Below are 18,974 nucleotides of genomic sequence, written 5' to 3'. Positions count from 1 at the left end.
AACCCGTTTTAGCAAACAAGTGGAAAGTGGTGTGTAAAAAGCACTATTGGACCTCATTATTTCTAGTTTTGTTAGGTGGAAAACTCCTCAGCCGATCTAGTTGGTGCAAATGGGAGGAGCAAGTTGAGGAAGGAGGTAGAGTCAGAGGGATAAGTGATGGAGAGGATGTAGCCTAACGGCTAGGGCTGTCGATCTCAAATCTAGGGAACCGGGTTCGAGTCGCAGCAGTGACGCTCAACATCCTGTGATTCTGGGCAAATCTCTTAATCTCCCCATGACAAACAAAACTGAATGTGTCCTTGTGTAACGCAACTGGTGCTCATGTAAAGCGCTCTGATACCTGATGCCTTCGGGTTAAGTTCGCGCTCACTCAGGAATGTCCACAACCCATCCATTGGAGAAGTGTTCCTACATGTAACATAACACAATTCTGTTGTAATATTACTCGTGAGCAAATCAATGTAAGAGCATGAACTAATTTTTGTGATCATAAACATTGAATTTGCTCAAACATCAATGAATTGGCAAATTCTGCTAAGAGACAGCCCGTATTCCCTTCCTGTAACAGATAGGAATATTTTAGGTGGGGAGCAAAACACCAATTGCAAAGTTGCCAAGAGGACTGTGTAACGTGTGATATATTCAGAAAGCCTGCCATTTAAGCTGACAGTACACTTTATACTAGTACTTGCAGTTTTGCTTTAAATATTGTATTTATAATAAATTGCAATACAAAAGGAGTGGGGAGAGCACACTGCCTGGCATACCAGCAAACATTTTTCCCAAGTGCATTGTTTTAAATGTGTTGCTTGATAACACTAACTTTAGTTGACAGTCTTTTCAGTATTTTACATTGTTGGCACAGCCAGTGCTGTATATCCCTATATGTGCATTTCAGGACTGTTTTCCTTTTTCAGCATAGAGCACCATATGAGTCTTTAGAGTTTTTGGGAAATACAGTCTCAGTCTTCCCAGGTTACGGTACCGCTCCCAGAGTGCAGGTGCATCCACATGAGCTCATCAGTTCAATAACTCCAAAGTGGAACCAATCAAAAAAGTGGGAGGGAACACACTGCCTGGCATATCAGCACACATTGCTCCCAAATGCATTGTGGTATATACAGTGCATAATAATACTCCCATTAGTTGAAAGTCTTTGTCGTATTGACGATTGTTGGTGCAGCCAGTGCTTTGTATCTCTGGACTTTGTCCAACCACCCCCAAACTCATGTGCTACTTTCTACTGAAGAAGGATCACAATCCTGAAACAATAACTGCCAGGTTTCCGAGACCATGTGGGATGACCTGCTCCAGTACGTGTTTATTTTATGGAATTCTGGGAGTTGTAGTCCTGGTTTTATAATGAACTAAGTTAGACAACTGGCCCAAGAATTCAAAGGAAAAATCTTGGACAAGAGCAGCTCGACAGGGATAGAGCTGGGAAGTCTGTCATGGCTGTGAAACATGTGTCCAGAGATTCACAGCACTGGCTGTATCAGCCATGGTGAATACTGCAAAGGCCTGTGAGCTTAACTACAGTGAGTGTTATAAAACACTGCATTTAACACAATGCATCTGGGCGAATTGTGTGCCAGTATTCCAGAAAGTGTGCTCTCCTCCCTTATTTGATTTTCTCCACTTAGAGTCAGGGCTGACAAGCTCAAGGGGATGCACTTGTTCTCTGGGAATGGGATTGAAATCTGGGAAGACTTTGAGCAGCATTTCCAGCATTCCAAAGTGTACGTGTTTCTCTCTACTGAAGGACAACAGTCCTGAAATACATCCAGAGATATACAGCAAGGGTTGTGCCAACAACGATAAATCCAGCAAAGACTTGTGAGTTTAACTACTTTCAGTGTTACCATACACTGTATTTACAACAGTGCCTGGGTCACTTTCTGTAATACGGCTTCTTTTTTGATTGGCTTCACTTAGGAGTTATGGGGCTGACAAACTCATGGGAATGCACCTACGCTCTGGTAGTGTGATTGAAACCTGAGAAGACGTTAAGCAGTATTTCAAAGCACCCTCACATTTATGAGTTGCTCGCTGCTGAAGAAGGACAACAATCCGGAAAAATATGTGCAGAGATACGCGGCACAGCTCCGCCAACAATGGGGTATACAGCAAAGACATTTTAGTTGAATTAATGTGAGTATTACCACACACTGCATTTACAACAACGCATCTAGGGGAAATGTGTGCTGGTACAACAGGATGTGTGCTTCCTTGCTCCCTTGTTTTTTAGCAATTGCAGTAATTGCTTTATGTCAAGTCTTCTAGAATAAAAACCAAGGACGGCCTTAAGGTGTCCCAATTAACTTGAGGCCACGTGCGCCTATGCAAGTATACTGGTCTTTCAGGAGGAGCTGGGGGTTGATGGATACAAGTATATATGAGGTGGAGGAGATAGATTAGTTTGTAAAGCAAATGGGTCTTTTGGGAGAGATCGGAGGGGTCAGTGCACCTGGGCCCATTTTACCATAAGGGCGCACATTCTCTGTTTGTATCACGCACACCTTAAAACAGACGAACCAGGTGCTAACTTGAAAAGTGACGCTATTATGGTGAATGATCTGCCCTCAGGGCAGCTGCGAACTTGTGCTGTCCTTGGGACAGCACATTCAAGTGAAATACAGAGCAGCTGCTTCAAAACTGGTCTATGTTTCTAGAGGGATCCCCTTGCAGGCTGGTGCAGTGGTGACTGTAAACACCAGCAAAGGGATGTCTCAGAAGCCATTGGGACCCAATTTGTCTACTCCAGAGCATTGCCTTTTGGAGGTGCACTGAAAGGCATATATGCCTCTGCGGCCATGTTGTTAGTATGGCACAGGCACAAAGGCACAGTGATTCCTTGATTTGCATGGGCGACGCCCCCATGCAAACAAGGGAATGCCCTATCATGATAACGCCGGCACCACATGTGCGCCAGAGCAATCAGTAGTACGGTAGGGGCTGCATAGGAGTCTGCGGTCCCTTCTGTAATACCAAAGTGACCCGGAGATGCACAAAGTGGGTGCACAAAGCGGGAGCACATGTCCGGTGCACCCTTGGGGCACTTTCTGTAATACGCCCCAGGTATACATTTTGTATAGGGAGCAGATCAGGGATCCTTGAATATGTTTCTTTTGGGAGGTCAAGTTGGATGGAGGAGACTGACAACTGGATGTTTTTCTTTTAGATGGAGAATGACAACAATGTCAGATTATGCTTTTTGAAGAGTAGGTGGAACACCTGCCAAATTGCCCCGTTGGTAAGGGAACGAATAGAAGGGATCTAGGCATCTGTGCTTTGGGAGGAAGGAGGCCAGCACATAAGGTATTTGATGTATGAGACTGAGGGATATGAGAGATCATGAAGTACATTTGTGGGTTTTGGGTGAGTTGACTAATGGCAGGATAGAGAATTGTCTTTTGAAAGTGGTGGATAGCAAGCAGATGCTTGTTATAGGACACTTGTAAATTGTGAGGAAACTGCAGGATGTCATGCAGGGGCTTGAATGTAGCATCCACCAGCAGTGCTTGCTTTATTGACCACAGAAGGTTACAATGCAGAGTGCATGTGCTTGGAATGTAAATCTGTGAAGCCATGTTGTGCAGAGAGCTCAGAAGTAGGTACTATTGTAACACGATGAAAATTACGAAAGGGTTATATTGTGCAAAATGTCCTTTTTTGACGAATGATTTTGTAATCGCTGCAGCACAAGCCTGGGGGATTTTAACAATATCATCTTACCAAAGGCATTGGCAGATCTGCATAATAAAAACTGATGATATAATGATTCGTATGCTATGTTAGCTGATGATCGAGTAATTTACTGTTGAGAACAATGTGGGACCTAAGGAGACAATTTGATCCTTGTCTAATAGAGGGAAAGATAGTTGATTAAATTGTCTATTTATATTACATTTCAAATGTTGCACATAGCTGATCTGCAGGTCTTTTTTATCAGGCGACAGTGATCATGCTAGTACATGCTCGACTTACTTTGCTTTTATGTACTCTATACACAACATGTTGTGGTTGTTCCTCCATTAAACGGAACACAAAACCTTGTCACCCTAGGTATGAGGATATTTTGGCGCAATGTTCAGTGTTGCCTTCATTCACTGCAACTATATTGGCTTATAATGGAATCTAGGAGTGCTGTCATTTCCCTCATCCCATTCTTAGAATCTGGAGGTAATCATTGAAAAATACTGGTTTTCAGAGCATGCAAAGGCCATCTGCACAACAGGATTCCGGTTGCTATGAATATTCAGGAAAATCCTGTCCTTTATTCCACTGTGTGCAAAAAAGGGCCTGGTTCCAGCCCTGATAATATTTTAGTAAATTCCAAATGGTGGGAGTTCCTAAACATTTCATCCAATGTCTTTAGCTGCTGCAGCACAATGCAACCACCAGGCTGATTTAGGGCCACTGGGGAAATCAGAGCAGCTACAGAATTTGCACTGCCTTATTATCCACAAAAGGTGCTTATTTAAAGCGCGTTATATGTGCCAAAAGTTCATAGCACCAGTCAGGGTACTTACACGCCACCACTCTTATCCTGCTACGTCCCATCCTAATAGCTTAGTTACAAACATATATCTTTATTTGTGACTCCAACACTCAGAAAAGTTAGATATGGTGACTGCACATTGCGTGTTACCACCACAAGATGTGGAATTTATTGCCATAAGCAATCCGCTCACAGCTAGCCTCCTCACGTGTTAGAAACAGATTGACAACTTTCTGTTCTCATATAAAAGCTAAAACTATGGTTTCTTGGAAATAATACCTCGATCTTGTGCCGTTTTCTCGTCTTTCCCTGTATTAATTGTTTCAAAACTCATTGAATTAGACATGGGTCACACTTCCCTTGACATCGAAGGGAAACTTACCTAGAAGTAACTGCTCACACTTTATAAGTGGCCAAATCAAGTCATTGATCCTACTAGGGCTGACACTACTAATAAAGACTTGATGGAACCATAAATATCTCTAATTTGGCCAAAGTGTGCGACTAGCAAGGAAGAATGGGCACCAATTCCTATAAACTGAGAAGCAGGTCATACCTTCCCCCATCCCCAAACAGAATAGTTGCCTTTCTGATAAGTCCACAAAGACTAAACAATAGTGTCAAAGGCAATACAAAATTAGGTGGACTTTAAGACACAAGGAAAGACAAACAAACCGTGAGTATGGACTGCCTTGTGTGCATTTACCATGATACTTTGTCTTTGGAAGACTGATGGGGGGCTTTAGAAAACTTGCAACTCAACCTTCAGACAAGGTGTTCCTGCATGGCTAATTAACTTTGTATTTTCACGCAGCCCTCCACTGCCCAGGAAGAGTGCCATATTTTTCGTCATATATGTGGGGAGGCATGGGTGTAGCTCAATTTCACACTGCAGCACGCATATGCCATTGGTGCATTTTCTGCTTCACCTATCATGATCTTAAAGGAATTTAAATGTGACAGTTAGGTGAATCCAGTGCATTTTTAAGGAGGGGAAAATCAGTCATTTTACTACTGTTTAACAGTCCTAGAGGCAGGAAAAACAATAAGAAAAGTTGAGGGACCATGTCAAACATGATGGGCTTTCTTACGGGGATGAACAATGTCTTGACTTGAGATATGCATGTATTGGTTGGTGCAAAAAATAATGGTCGAGTACTAAAAGATCACAACATAGTTTATTTTGCAAGTTTTTCCCAGAGTTGTATTCAAAGCATGTGGATTTTAACATGCACATTTGGAAGTATGTTCGCCAACATTTCTTAGGGAGGAAGCCTCCCTGAGGTCCAATGCTTAATTTGCTCCCGTGAATGCAGATTGTTGGCACCATCCAGCCCTCATTTTTGAAGACCGTAACTTACTTTTAATCATCAGGCTTTGACGCAAAGTAAGAGCGAGAAGTACAGAAAAGGGAAAAGGAAGAAGCAAGACAAACGTAAGAAAGCGGTACCAAAGTGAGGAAGAAGAGATGATAATCTGCGAGTGTGAGATAAAAAGACAGTATGTGTGGGAGGGTGAGAAATAGGTACTCGGTCAGCGCAGGCAGGACTCAGCAAACTTGGTTTTCTGCAATCCTGGCATTCAGCATCATCATTAAAAGGTTTCTACGGAAAATATTGACCCCTGCACTTACTTCTCTGTGTTTTTGGTTTTTGTTTAAAAATTAAGCACCACTAATGTCAGTTTGAGGAATGTAAAATGAGATTGTTATTTATAAATGTTGCAACTTGCAAGTTCTCACTATACAGTGCAAGTAGAAATATGTGATTCTGCGACCATGGCTTATTCGACATAATTATGGATTTGCCACATTTGCCACATAACCCATCATATCCTGCATAATTTGCACATTTTTTGTTTCCAGCTCGCATGGATGAAAAGTTACTAAAAAAGCAGGGCCACGTGGTGCTGGTGCTGCACTGTGTAAGACCTTTTGCAAAAGTTGACTTGTCATTTTTCAGTAGCTTGTTGCTGTATTCTGTTTAATTGAGTTCTCTGCCCAGGAAAAGATACCAACAACGTTAATTACAAAAATATTTCTGGGGTATCAGATAATGAGGGAGCCGTATTGGATGCACAGGATTTCTACAATCCATTCCACTTTCCTAGCAATTTGATACTTTCTATAGACTAAAATCTCCTAAACCCGGGGGGCGTGGCCAACAGCATGGCTGAGTAGACGTGCCTTGCCGGAGCTCCGGCCGAGCGGCACTTTATCCGACTTTTTCATATCCCCCACGATCCCACAGAGGCGCTGTGTGGACGTCGATACACCCTGGCACCTGGTTGGAGTACCTGCGTAGTGGAGAGCAGCCGCCTTTGCAGAAACCCGGGCTGTGCGGTGTCCCCGGCGGCTCTCCGGCGGCCAGGAGGGCGCCTGCGGCGCTTGGCGGAGCGCGGCGCTCCCAGTGCCCCACGTGTGGTCTTGCCGCACACTGCCCAGCTGAAGGTGGCTTCGCGACCCGCCTGACCCCCAAGAGTGACCAACGTCTAGCCGGCAGAGGAGGGGAGGTGAGCCGAGACAGTCGCGAGGCACCGGCTGCCTGCACCAAGATGGCGGCCGGCGGTGTGTGACGGCGAAATCCCCCACCGGCTGCACTCCCCGGGTCGCGGATTGCCCGAGAGTGCTCGCCGAGGCGGAGCGGAGGTAAGCCCAGGACAGAGGATTCAAGGGCCGTCCTCCTGGCACTCTGAGAGCAGAGACCGGCTCGAGCGCGGCTCCCGCCTTTACCAACATGGCGGCGAGGTTGCGGAGGCGCCCGACCTGAAGGGCACTGGAGGGAGAAAAGTGGCTGAGAGCCTGGGCCCTGACTACCCAGCCCCCACCATTGGAGACTTAGTCTGCAGGACGGCAGACACGCGACCCCTGCCATCGGACCTCACGGTGACACTTGGGGGACCTCAGGACTGCGACGGGAGGTGAGCCGGGGAGACCGCTGACGCGGTACAGCGGACAGTGACATCCGGAGTACCTAGCGTCATTGGAGCTACGCGACTGGGCCCCTCCGCGCCTCTGAGACAGGACGCCTGCATAGGGAGCCTCCGGCCTGCAGACTTCATCATCATGGGGAAGGGTGACACGGCGAGCAGGGCTGCGAGGCGGGGACCTATGGACGACTTCACGGCAACGCGTTCTGGGGCGGTGCAACACTCTCTGCAGCCTGACACGCGCAATGACACGGCCATGTTAATGGAGGCCATCCAAGCGTCCAGGACCGACATACAAGCGTCCCGGACGGCCCTGGAGACGAAAATTGGAGAGGTAGGGTCCGAGGTGACGCTACTGCGGCAGGACTTCCGAAATTTGACGGACCGGGTCACGGCAACCGAATCTAGGTTGACTGACAATGAAGCCTCGATTTCTACTCTCAAGAAGGACATGGCGGAACTCCAGGCCTCTCACCGTCAGCTGCTGTGGAAGGTGGACGACGCGGAAAATAGGTCGAGGCGCAATAACCTTCGCTTTGTAGGCTTTAGAGAAGGGATTGAGGGAAAGAACATGTCCGCCTTTCTCCTCTCATGGCTGAAAGATACCTTCCCAACAGCGCAATTCTCCCAGTGCTTCATCATCGAAAGGGCACACAGGGCGCTTCTAGCCAAGCCTCCGGAGGGTGCGCGACCGAGACCAGTGATAGCGCGCTTCTTGAACTATGCAGACAGAGACCTGATCTTACGGGAGGCCAGGAAAATGGGGGAGATCCGTTTGGAGAATACCACCATAATGATCTTTCCGGACTATAGTCAGGAGGTCTCGAAGCAACGCCGCTCGTTTGATTCGGTGAAGGCAAAGCTGAGATCTTTGAACATTACTTACATGCTCCTTTTCCCCGCCAAACTCAAGGTGATCTATAAAGACAACTCCATCTTTTTTGCTCACCCGGAGGATGTGTGGCAATGGCTCGAAGAGCGACCTATTCTAAACAGTAGAGAGGCGGCAGGTCGAGCGGCGCTGGACAAATCGGTCCGGGAGAGGACGCCCTGGGAAATGCCGAAAACACGGCGACGGGGAGTACGGAGGACGCAGAAGAAAACACCGGCGACACCATACAGGCCACGAGACAAGGAGGGTGGGAGAGGCAGCAGATCCACTTCCCCGGGCGCGGACTCCGTGGCGGGCTCGAGATTCCATTGCCTGCGGAATGGAACCCGTTCAGAAGGTGAAGACGTGGAGGACTTGGAGGACCGCATATCTGGAAGAGAGGACGAGGAAACAGTGAACGACTCAGTGCACCCGCTGGTCGCAGAAATCCAGCAATTGGAACAAGACTCCTCGGGTCAAGGGATGAATATGGACACTCAGGACTCACATTCGTGATCGTTGCTGTATAGGGATCGGGGAAGATAGCGGCTCGGCGCAGCGGAGCACGCAAGTTGACACACCCCCCTACTATTCCTTAAGTTTTCAGTACTGGTTACTGTTTGTTGATTGAGGGTGGGATGCGTGGGAGGGCGACAGGCCTTCTCCCACGGATAGTTGAGACCCGGATTGGGATGCAACTGGAAGGGGAGGGAGGTGGGGAGGGGGGTGCGGGAAGGGGTTTGGTTACAGTTTACCTCATGTTGGGGTGTTGGGATGTTGGGAAGGGAGGGAGACAGGTGTGCATGCAGCAGCAACTTCGGGAGAGTTTACCCTTGTTACCGTCCCGGCCCTGGGGCCCGGTACTGGACAGTTCTCAGGTGATACAATGGCGAGTACACTAGCTACACCACACGGTGAAGGCGCCGGGGTTAAGGCGCTAACCTGGAACGTGAACGGTTTGGGGTCCAAAATTAAGAGGAGCCTGGTTACTGCATATATTAAGCGTGTAGCACCTGACATCGTTTTCCTGCAGGAAACACATTTGAGGGGGAACCGCTGTGCTTTTTTGGCGCGCGGGCAGTACGTCGTTCTGGCACATGCGGGGTACACCATGGACTCACGGGGCACGGCAATACTAGTCAGGAAAACAGCACCTTTCACAGTCGCACGTACATGGTTGGACCCACAGGGATCGTTTGCCGGGGTGCAGGGGACATGGAGGAGGCGCAGGTACACTCTGTTGTCGGTTTATGCTCCACCCAAACTACAAACACGAACAATGCAGGAGATCACGACCATTCTGCTAGACACGGCGGACACGATACAGATTGTGGGGGGGGATTTCAACGACGTGATGTGCACGATGCGCGATCGTTCTGGGAACCCCCACACGGTGGCTGCGGAGACGGCTTTGGCGCGTAGAATGGACACGATCGGTCTCACCGACGTTTGGCGGTGGCTTCATCCTACCCACGCAGCCTACTCATTCTACTCTGGGGCCCACAAGGTCTTCTCTAGGCTAGATTACATTTTCACATCGAGACAGGAACTTTCGGCGGGGGACGAGGCAGACTACAGGGCGAGGGGTATCTCGGACCATTCCCCGCTGTTCGTACACATAGGTCGGGGAAGGGGGAGAGGTCAGGCACAGTGGCATATGTCGCCATGGGATTTACAGACTCCTGCTATTCTAGGGGGCATAAGAGCGGATATTCGAGTTTTTTTGGCGGAAAACGAGGGATCGGTACAGTCCGGGGTGACACTATGGGAAGCCATGAAAACGGTGTTGAGGGACCGCTTTCAATCCAGGGTGGGGGAGGCCAGAAGGAAACGCACGGAAGCTATAGCGAAGGAGGAGGCAAACATCTTGACCCGGGAGGCTGAATATCACAGAACGAAGGAGGAGGTAGATCTCAGAATACTGCTAGACACTCAAAGGCTGTATAGAGAGCTAAGCACGGACGAGGCGCGTACACAGGCGCTGGCCACCCTGCATCGCTTATACGATGTCGGAGACAAATCTGGTAAACTCATGGCATGGCTGAGCAGGCGCGAGCAAGCTGCCAGGTGGGTGGATTGGGTTGAGCTCCCCAGTAAGGCACGGGCGTCCACAGACGACACTATAGCGGAGGCCTTTGCGACCTATTTCGAAGACTTCTACAGGGCGCGGGACCTAGGGGACCGCGAGGCGGTGCAGTCGTTCCTGGGTGGCGTGGAAGTTCCGCAGTTGACCCCCGAAGATAGTGAGGCTTTGGAAGCCGACCTGTCCCTGGATGAAATCGCAGAGGCGATGGCTGCCCTGAAACCGGGGAAGGCTCCGGGACCAAATGGTTTCCCAGCGGAGTTCTTCAAACGAACGGGGGACCTCCTTTCGCGTCACTTGAAGTCGCTATATGCGGACGCTCTCGCCTCGGGAGGCCTACCGCCGGACCTGGCCCTAGCTACCATAATCCCGATTCACAAAGAAGGCAAGCCCCGTGGCGACTGTTCCTCCTATCGCCCAATCTCGCTGCTGAATATTGAGACTAAAATCCTGGCCACTATTCTGGCACGACGCTTACGACAGGTAATACCGGGCCTGGTCCACCCAGACCAGTCCGGGTTCCTGCCGGACAGGGCCACCAAACTAAACCTGCGGCGCACCCACAACTGGCTCCAAGAAGTCGGCGACAGGAGTGAGCCACATTGGTTCCTCTCCTTGGACGCGGAGAAAGCGTTCGATGCGGTCCACTGGCCTTTCCTAATGGGGACCCTTGAACGGTTTGGGTTTGGGCCCTCCTTCCAGCGCTGGGTGAAACTTCTATACTCGAAACCTAGGGCTAGAGTGCGAATAAATGGGCGACTGTCGAGGGAGTTCGCGATAGAGCGGGGGACGCGGCAGGGGTGTCCGCTGTCTCCACTCCTTTTTACCCTCACGATCGAGATCCTTGCGATCCGTATCCGGCTTAACCGAGAGGTGACTGGCTTCCACTGGGGGGAATCGGACACTGAACAGGAGAAGATCTCCCTATACGCCGATGATGTACTGTTATACGTGACCGACCCGGCTACGACGATACCGGCCATATTCAGGGAACTAGACGACTTTAGGGCGGTAGCCGGACACGCTATAAACTGGCATAAGTCGGTCCTCTACGACCCACAGGGTGCCCCGCGAGGGGAGGAGCTGCCTGAGCTGCTCATCCACACCACGGAAGGCTTCCGGTACTTAGGGGTCTTTATCACCCGAGATAAGCGGCGCTCCTTCACGGACAATGTCGACCGAGTCTTGGTGGCAGCCAAGGCGGAGATGGATAGATGGAGGCCGCTCCCGCTCACCATGTTGGGCAGGGCTGCTCTATATAAAATGATCCTACTCCCGAAGTTTTTATACGCCCTGCAAAATGAGTATTATCCCCTTCCGGCTCTGACACTGCGGAAAATCCATGCCGATCTCCGCTCCTTCTTGTGGCTGGGGAAGCAGTCCCGGGTGGCACTCACGACTATGCAGCGTCACCAATATAGTGGGGGTATCTCATTACCCAATTTGGAGGCCTATTACTGGGCGGAACACCTTACCCCGATCAACGATTGGATACACGCCCCGGCTGACCACCCCACCTATGCACTAGAGAGATCTACGTGGGGCAATAAGACGGTGCTCCACTTTTTATATGGGGGTAGGGGGGGGCGCCAGCTTCTCCCTGCGACTAAGATTACCCTGTCGGCGTGGCGCAGAGCGTCGGTTAGAATGGGCTGGCATGAAAGGCTCACCCGCCAAACACCCTTATGGTCATGTAGGTGGCTGACTGAACTAAACAAGCTGCGTGGGTTTCAAAGGTGGGATGACATTGGCATCTCCACAGTTGGTGATGTCATAGCAAAGGGAGAACTTAAAACCTTTCAGGCACTGCAGCAGGAATTTGGACTCCAGGGAACCCAATACTACAAATACATACAGCTGCGACATGCATGGGGAGCCCAGAACATATCTCTCACTGACATTCCCCAGTTCGCACCACTTGAGGGCCGTCTACTGCAAGAACAGATACAAAGGGGGGCGGTTTCCATGACTTACAAAACACTGACAAATAACATGTTGGGGGATCTACAGGCCCTCAGGGAGAGGTGGGAGGCAGACGTGGGTGCGCTGGAGGACCTGGACTGGGAACTCGTACTCATGCACCCCCGAGAAGTGGCCATAAAATCGAGGCTTCGCCTCATCCAGTTTAAGGTCCTTCATCGGGCATACTTTGACAGAGTGAGGCTTTTCCGGATGGGGAGGGGTACCAACACCGCCTGTCTACGATGCCAACACCTAACAGGCGACTTCTTCCACATCATTTGGGGATGCACAGTGATACAGGAATACTGGGTCGAGGTTTTCAATGAATTGAGTGCGGTACTGGAGGTAGAGATACCTAAGGACCCCAAACTGGCGCTCTTGGGAATGTCCACGGAGGTGGATATCACGCGATACTTACTCATCTTTCTGCAGCTGGCCCTGGTGGTCGCAAAAAGAGACATTGCAAGACTGTGGGGGGCGCCTGGGAAACCAGATCTCGAGGACTGGAGAAGAGGTCTAGATATGTACATGGCAGCTGAACGAGTTACATACAAAGCTAGAGGGTGCCCCCGCAAATTTAGAAAAATATGGGCCAAGTGGAGGCACTACCATGGGTTGGAGTAGTAGGGTGGGACCGGTGGGGGAAGTGGGCGGGTGGTGGGATGAATCACAGGGATGGTGCATATGTCAATGGCTCCAGCATTTTGTACCCTTGAGGACTTCGGGACGGGGGGTTTGCCTATGCTCAATGTCACACAACTGAGAGGACCGAGAGAGCCGCGAGGGTCGGGGGGGGGGTGGTTGAGGAGGGTGTTCTGCTGCTTAGGGGGGGGGAAGGACGGGAAGGGGGGCTTCGAGGAGAGGTCTCTCAGTTACTGCCTCTACTTATAGTTGATGGGGGGGGGGGAGTTCGGGGTGAAAATGATAACTAAGTTCGTCAGGTTGAATGCAATGTAACTGACTATTTCAAAAGTTGCGTAACGGCGGGTAGAGCGGAATGTTGATGCTCCCCCGCGCTGTCTTGTTCCTAATACTTATGATTCGCCTGCTGCAACAATAAAAAGAATTTATAAAAAAAAAAAAAAAATCTCCTAAACCCGGGTCATGCCACATACCAATAAAAAATTAGTGTATACTTATATTAACTGAGGTTTATTCTTAATATGCATCGCTTTTCCTACTTTGGAAACATGAACGGACATAAAACATTAGCTCCAATTGGTAAAAGCAGCAATGTGGCTCCTCACTAAAATAGTGCCTGCTATGCATGTAATGGAAGAATAAGATAAGAGAGGACGATGATGTGTCTGAAAAATAAACATTGTGTAGACTTCAGGAAGATACCCCTTCCTTAAACTCAGAAGAGTTCAGGAAGTCACCACTTTTTTAAACGCAGAACTTTGCAAGAGTTATTGAAATGCCAGGCGTTTTATCTGCCAACCTTTCATTCTTACTCTTGTCATCACATAAGCCAAGGCCGTACAGAACGCCTACAAATGTCACCACCACGATAAAAAACACATGAAACTTCTGAGTTTTAATTTCACGTTTTGGATGTTCAAAAGATTATGCTTTTGATAAAAAATAAGCTTCCTTTGTGTATCTACAGAGGAAAATGGGCATGTCTTCTTGCACTCAAGTAAATCTATTTTTTTTATATTTTGTTATCGAAATGTATCTCTTCCTTGGCTTTCTTCAATCAATTTCTGCCTCTAAGCCCGTTATCTCCCTGTTCTCTCTTCCAGTAAAGTGCAGCACTTTCATTTTTTCCACCTCAGTTCTTGCTTCTATGTCTCTCTGACTCTATTGCCCTCAACCTCTCATACTTCCCTATGTTAACTTTCTGTTCTGTTACTCTATACTGCGCCTCACTGCCTCCCTTCATGTCTATGTGTCACTATCTCTCCAGTTCAACTTGTTACTTCCCTCTAACATAATTAGAAACTAGCTTTCTACTTTGTTGTAACTATGGTATTTCATATTCGATTAAACATTGATGTGTTACTTAGACTATACATGTTGAGGTCACACCAGCACATATATTGTTGATTCCGCTGTGCATGCTGAGTGACGCTAACATATGAAATATGGTTGACGAGCAAAACGATAATACCATTTAATATTAGTACTATGGTAGTTTATTTAACGTGTCCTGGTTATCAATTGTCTTAAATCGTCCAATTGCTCTGTTCCGATCCTATGACTCTGAAGAAGTGGGTTCGAGTCTCCTCTTCAGCACTAGCCTAGAAAATTATGTGTTGTAAGACAATCCGATGTATATCCTCTGCTTATAAATGAAAGCATATTTTTAATACTGCTCACACAAAATACACCAAACTTGCTCAAAGTATGTCCCGGAGGGACGAATACATGCCGCATTTTCAGGAGAAGCAATAACCACTGAAATGCATAGTTATATCTTAATTAACTACATGGCAGTTTATCTTACATGATGAACAAGAAAGTCTGCCCTGGATCCGATTCTCCTGCAGTGGACACTCCCAAAGGACGTATTGTGCTGTCTTATATTCCCTTAGTTCGAAACCCCACCATATCCTTCACATTCTAATTTAATATGTGCTGCACTAAATGTTTGAACTGCTTTTGCAGCAATAAAAGCATTTCTATGAAGTGTGCTGATTCTGCTTGAGCCAGACCCTGATGTATGAATGTATGTATTTATGTATATATATATATATATATATATATATATATATATATATATATACACACATATATATATATATATATATGTGTGTGTGTGTGTGTGTGTATATATATATATATATATATATATATATATATATATATATATGTACTCGCAAATGTCCCAAGATGAGAGGAGCAACAGTGGCTGGTGCTGGCGGCAAGGTTCAGGGCACCCTCGCAAACAATGTTTTCAGCAAGACTCTTGAAAAGAGAAAACGCCGCACACTACTTCAATTGTTGATCTTTAGTTTATTTTCTGTAGGTTCCCCACCTACGCGTTTCGGACAACAACTGTCCCTGATCACGGTTACAAACATTCACATCACTGATTTTCTTTTATTTACAATTCTGCAACATTTCCCAAGTGTCATGTAAGGGCATTTTTGGAAAAACAAGGTGTTGAAAACAATTTATCACATAGCACATCCTAGTCGAAATGCATGAAAAGCGCCATATTCTGAAATAAATAATGCGTTAGTGGTAAGTAGGAAAATGGGTTACATGAGATTAACGGGAAGGGAGTCAGTCAGGTTTAATTCGTCCTTTCAGAAATACAAAAGTACGAGCGAGGCTAGATTTGCGGGTGCAGACGAACACCTTCAGTGGTGAGACAGCAAGAGGCTCAAAGTCACTCACCCAGCAGGAGCGCGCGCTGCACGGAGCACAGGAAAACAAGAAGCCGGAAGGCCGTCATGATAACCTTCTCATTCTTTTCTCCCCACAAACACCAGGGTGAAGATTTAGGACGCTGCCCGCCGCAAAGTCTAAACTAAACTGGTTCTGTGCCCCCCTGGCCAGTCATTACTTTTTGAAGGGTTTCTGAATAACGGGACAGATGTGGCCTCTGAGTGATAAGGAAATATCCTGTCACATGGGGCTCTGTCAAATAACAGGAATTCGCCGGTCAAATGATGCTTACGGCGCTAATTTTTACTGATGGGGAAACGTTGCCCTGGAACTCACACACGAATGACGCCAATGGATATATCCGTCTGATTTCCTTGAACTTCCTTTGTTATGTCAGAAATGCACCAATTACTGGAACATTACATGCTGACCTGGTTGTTTAAATATAAGGTGCCTCAAATGTAGTGCATTGTGGTCAAAGACACATTTCCACGCCTTTGTCACTAACACGAAGTAGCACCGTGGAATGTGTGTGGAATACTACAGTGGGAACCAATCTTCCGTATTGGACAGGTCCTACCTCCTTCTTTTTTTAAACATAGAGCTCTTCTTCTTAAGGCCATGGCCAGAGTGAGCATTAGACCTCACCTCCTGTGCTGAGCTTCTCCTCATACATCTGTGCTATCTCTTAAGACACTTACTGACCCCTCCAGACTGCTTCTTAAGTTTCTTTACCTTCTCTCTTTTCAAACTCTCGCCATGAAATAAGCCTGTGCCAGATTTTAATATTATTTGAAATTTGAAAACTTGAGTAACTACCCCTTTCCAGTGTCACCGATAAATGCAATGAAGATAAATTCTGAGCTGTATGGAACACAGTGAGCACTACAAGCACTGATTTCGATGTGGCCATATCACATAAAGAATGTGTTGCAAGCGCTAATTTTAAGACGTGTCCCTTTCGCATAAAGCCACCACTCTAACTGTTCATTTAAAATGCGCATCCTATCACATAAACCGACGAATCTGTTCATTTAAGACAAAATGGCCCTATCACATAAAGTGACCCGTCTAAGGCCCTGGTTACTATGGAGGGCGGACCGCCACCGTATCGCATAAAGTGAACACTGCAGTTGCTATTTTAAGACATGCAGCTGCATCACATAAAGTTCACACTGCAAGTGCTAATCTCCATGCGGCCATATCACAAAAACCGAGTCCAGCAAGTACTTGTTTGAGTCATGGGGCTGTATCACATAAAGTGAGCACTACAAGTACACATTTTAGACAATAGGCCTGATCACAGAACATTTTGGACTGGCTCTACTGTGTGTCAGTCAGTCAAAAGTACTTTAATCGGTTGTAAAAAAGAACCATAAAATTACAATAAGGCTATACAAGCTTAAAGTGCATACAGTACCAATGATCATTTCGTTTAAATTACTTTAAAAAAAAACATATTGCCATTTTAAAACGTTCTTAGATTCAGTTAATTTGGGCTAGTTCATGACGTTGGTTATTCCCATCTAATTTTCTTCTTTAATCTTACTGCCACAGTAAGAAAATTAGCAATATTAAAAATCTCCCACACATTCAAAAGCATCTGCAGATAGAGGAGGGCTGGTTTAACTTGCATAAAGCCTTTGTCTTTTAAAATAGGGATAATAATACTTTTACGAATATGAAGAAAGTGCTCACAGAAAAAAATAAAGTGCATTGTATCTTTAGCAGAAAAGCCATCACCAGAACAGATCCCCAAATCTTCCTCCCTTTTACACCCCGGGTATCCAGCAAGGAGGAGATGAAATTGATTCAACCTGAATCTGAGTAAAAAAAAGGGTGGATTGAGTTAGTGACAACGTTCAGGTATGGCTCAATAGCACGTTCAGTCGTAGTACCCAAATCTGAGAAAGATACACAGTGATAATTAAGGCAAAGGTAAGGCAGGCATCCTGAAAAATGCGGATGTGGGGTGTCGCAGAGCCTGAGAGTGGCCATACTTACTTGAGGCAAGACTGCATGAGTTGGTCTGTGCTGGCTGGACGGGCCATTGCTCCATCTAAGATTCCTGGCAAACTGAAGAATCAGGGCTTTAACAGCCTGCCAGGTGCTGGTTAAATGAGCTGCCGGTGAGCGTGTGTGGTGTGCAGCAGCTCAATTGGGGCAAGTGTGTCAGTTAACCCTGTGTGTTCCATGGAAAGGCACACAGTGTTGAAAGGCTGTTGAGCCTAGTCAAATGGGTGGGGGTGTAGAAGATAACCCCATGCATGCCTAAGAGAGCGCGCACTGTTGTAAGTCAATGCCTCAGAGTTAGAGAATTAAGTAAGGCATCGGCCACAGGCTAAGTAGTAGCTAGAATTGTGCTGAAAATAGGTAAAGCATCAACAAGGTAAAGCAGCATTTGAGTGAAACGTGATAGATATGGAACATATGGGTGAAGATCATTATAGAGGATTTGAGAGTCAAGGCAGAGAGATGTATTTAAGCACAAGTAACATAAAAAAAATAATAATAACTAATAAAGATAAATAATAATATTGGCTTCAGAGAGAGCACAGTTATTAAATAAGGTTCAGTGGAGCATTCATGGCGGAATTCTCTACAAGACAAAGTCTACTGCATATTTCACATTTGTGGCGAATAAACAGTTGTTAAATATTAGGGTTCCATTTATCCATTGAGTTTAGTCCATGCTCAATACTATGACAGTTAAATATCCATTTGCACTCCAATCTGTTCAGAGTCTAATGTTGACTGCCACCTCTGCAGTTAGCACGTAAGCTGTCAATAACTTGCCATGAGAAATCAAGATCAGAATGCCCTTTTTAAAGAGAATGTTCCACAAGTGGTGCTGTGGTGATCCTGCAGCGAATCCAGCTCCTGTGTTGTGATATCCTGACTTTTATCTTCTGGGTCGCCTGTCCTATATACATTAATTTGCATGGACATTGAATGCAGTATATGACATTTTGAATGAATTAATCTTCCGTAATACTGGCTTCGACTGGTTGTCCCAGTAAGTCGCTTGGTGCTATTAATGTGCACTTTCACTTAAATCATCCTGATCTTTTCTAATACATTTCTCTTCTTACACACGTTTGTATTTCTCACGCTGTTTCTACTACTATGCTATTCTTGGCAAAAGCTTTCCCTTGTCTAAAAGATTTTCCATATCAATTAATTTTTGCCTGATTCAGACTTTGAATGTCACTTACCAGTAAATTGTCTAGCCACATTGTGCAGAATGTTTTCACTGGTATCACTTGATTAAAATAATGTACTATAAGGGAACA

General features: G+C 46.7%; 1 protein-coding gene across 1 annotated transcript in view; it reads right to left on the bottom strand.

The window, feature by feature from the left end:
• The window catches only part of LOC144784640 (macrophage mannose receptor 1-like), a 765,034-nt gene extending 749,145 nt beyond the window's left edge, over window positions 1–15,889 (bottom strand). The window contains exon 1 of the mRNA XM_078663569.1: window positions 15,691–15,889. Coding sequence (XP_078519695.1) covers window positions 15,691–15,748 — 58 coding nt within the window. The 5' untranslated portion in view covers window positions 15,749–15,889. The remainder of the gene's footprint in view (window positions 1–15,690) is intronic.
• Between the last annotated feature and the right edge of the window lie 3,085 nt (window positions 15,890–18,974).

Source organism: Lissotriton helveticus, chromosome 10 (assembly GCF_964261635.1).
Source record: "Lissotriton helveticus chromosome 10, aLisHel1.1, whole genome shotgun sequence".
NCBI lineage: Eukaryota > Metazoa > Chordata > Amphibia > Caudata > Salamandridae > Lissotriton > Lissotriton helveticus.
Note: the sequence above shows the minus strand (reverse complement) of the source record. Positions and strands in the feature narration are given on the sequence as shown.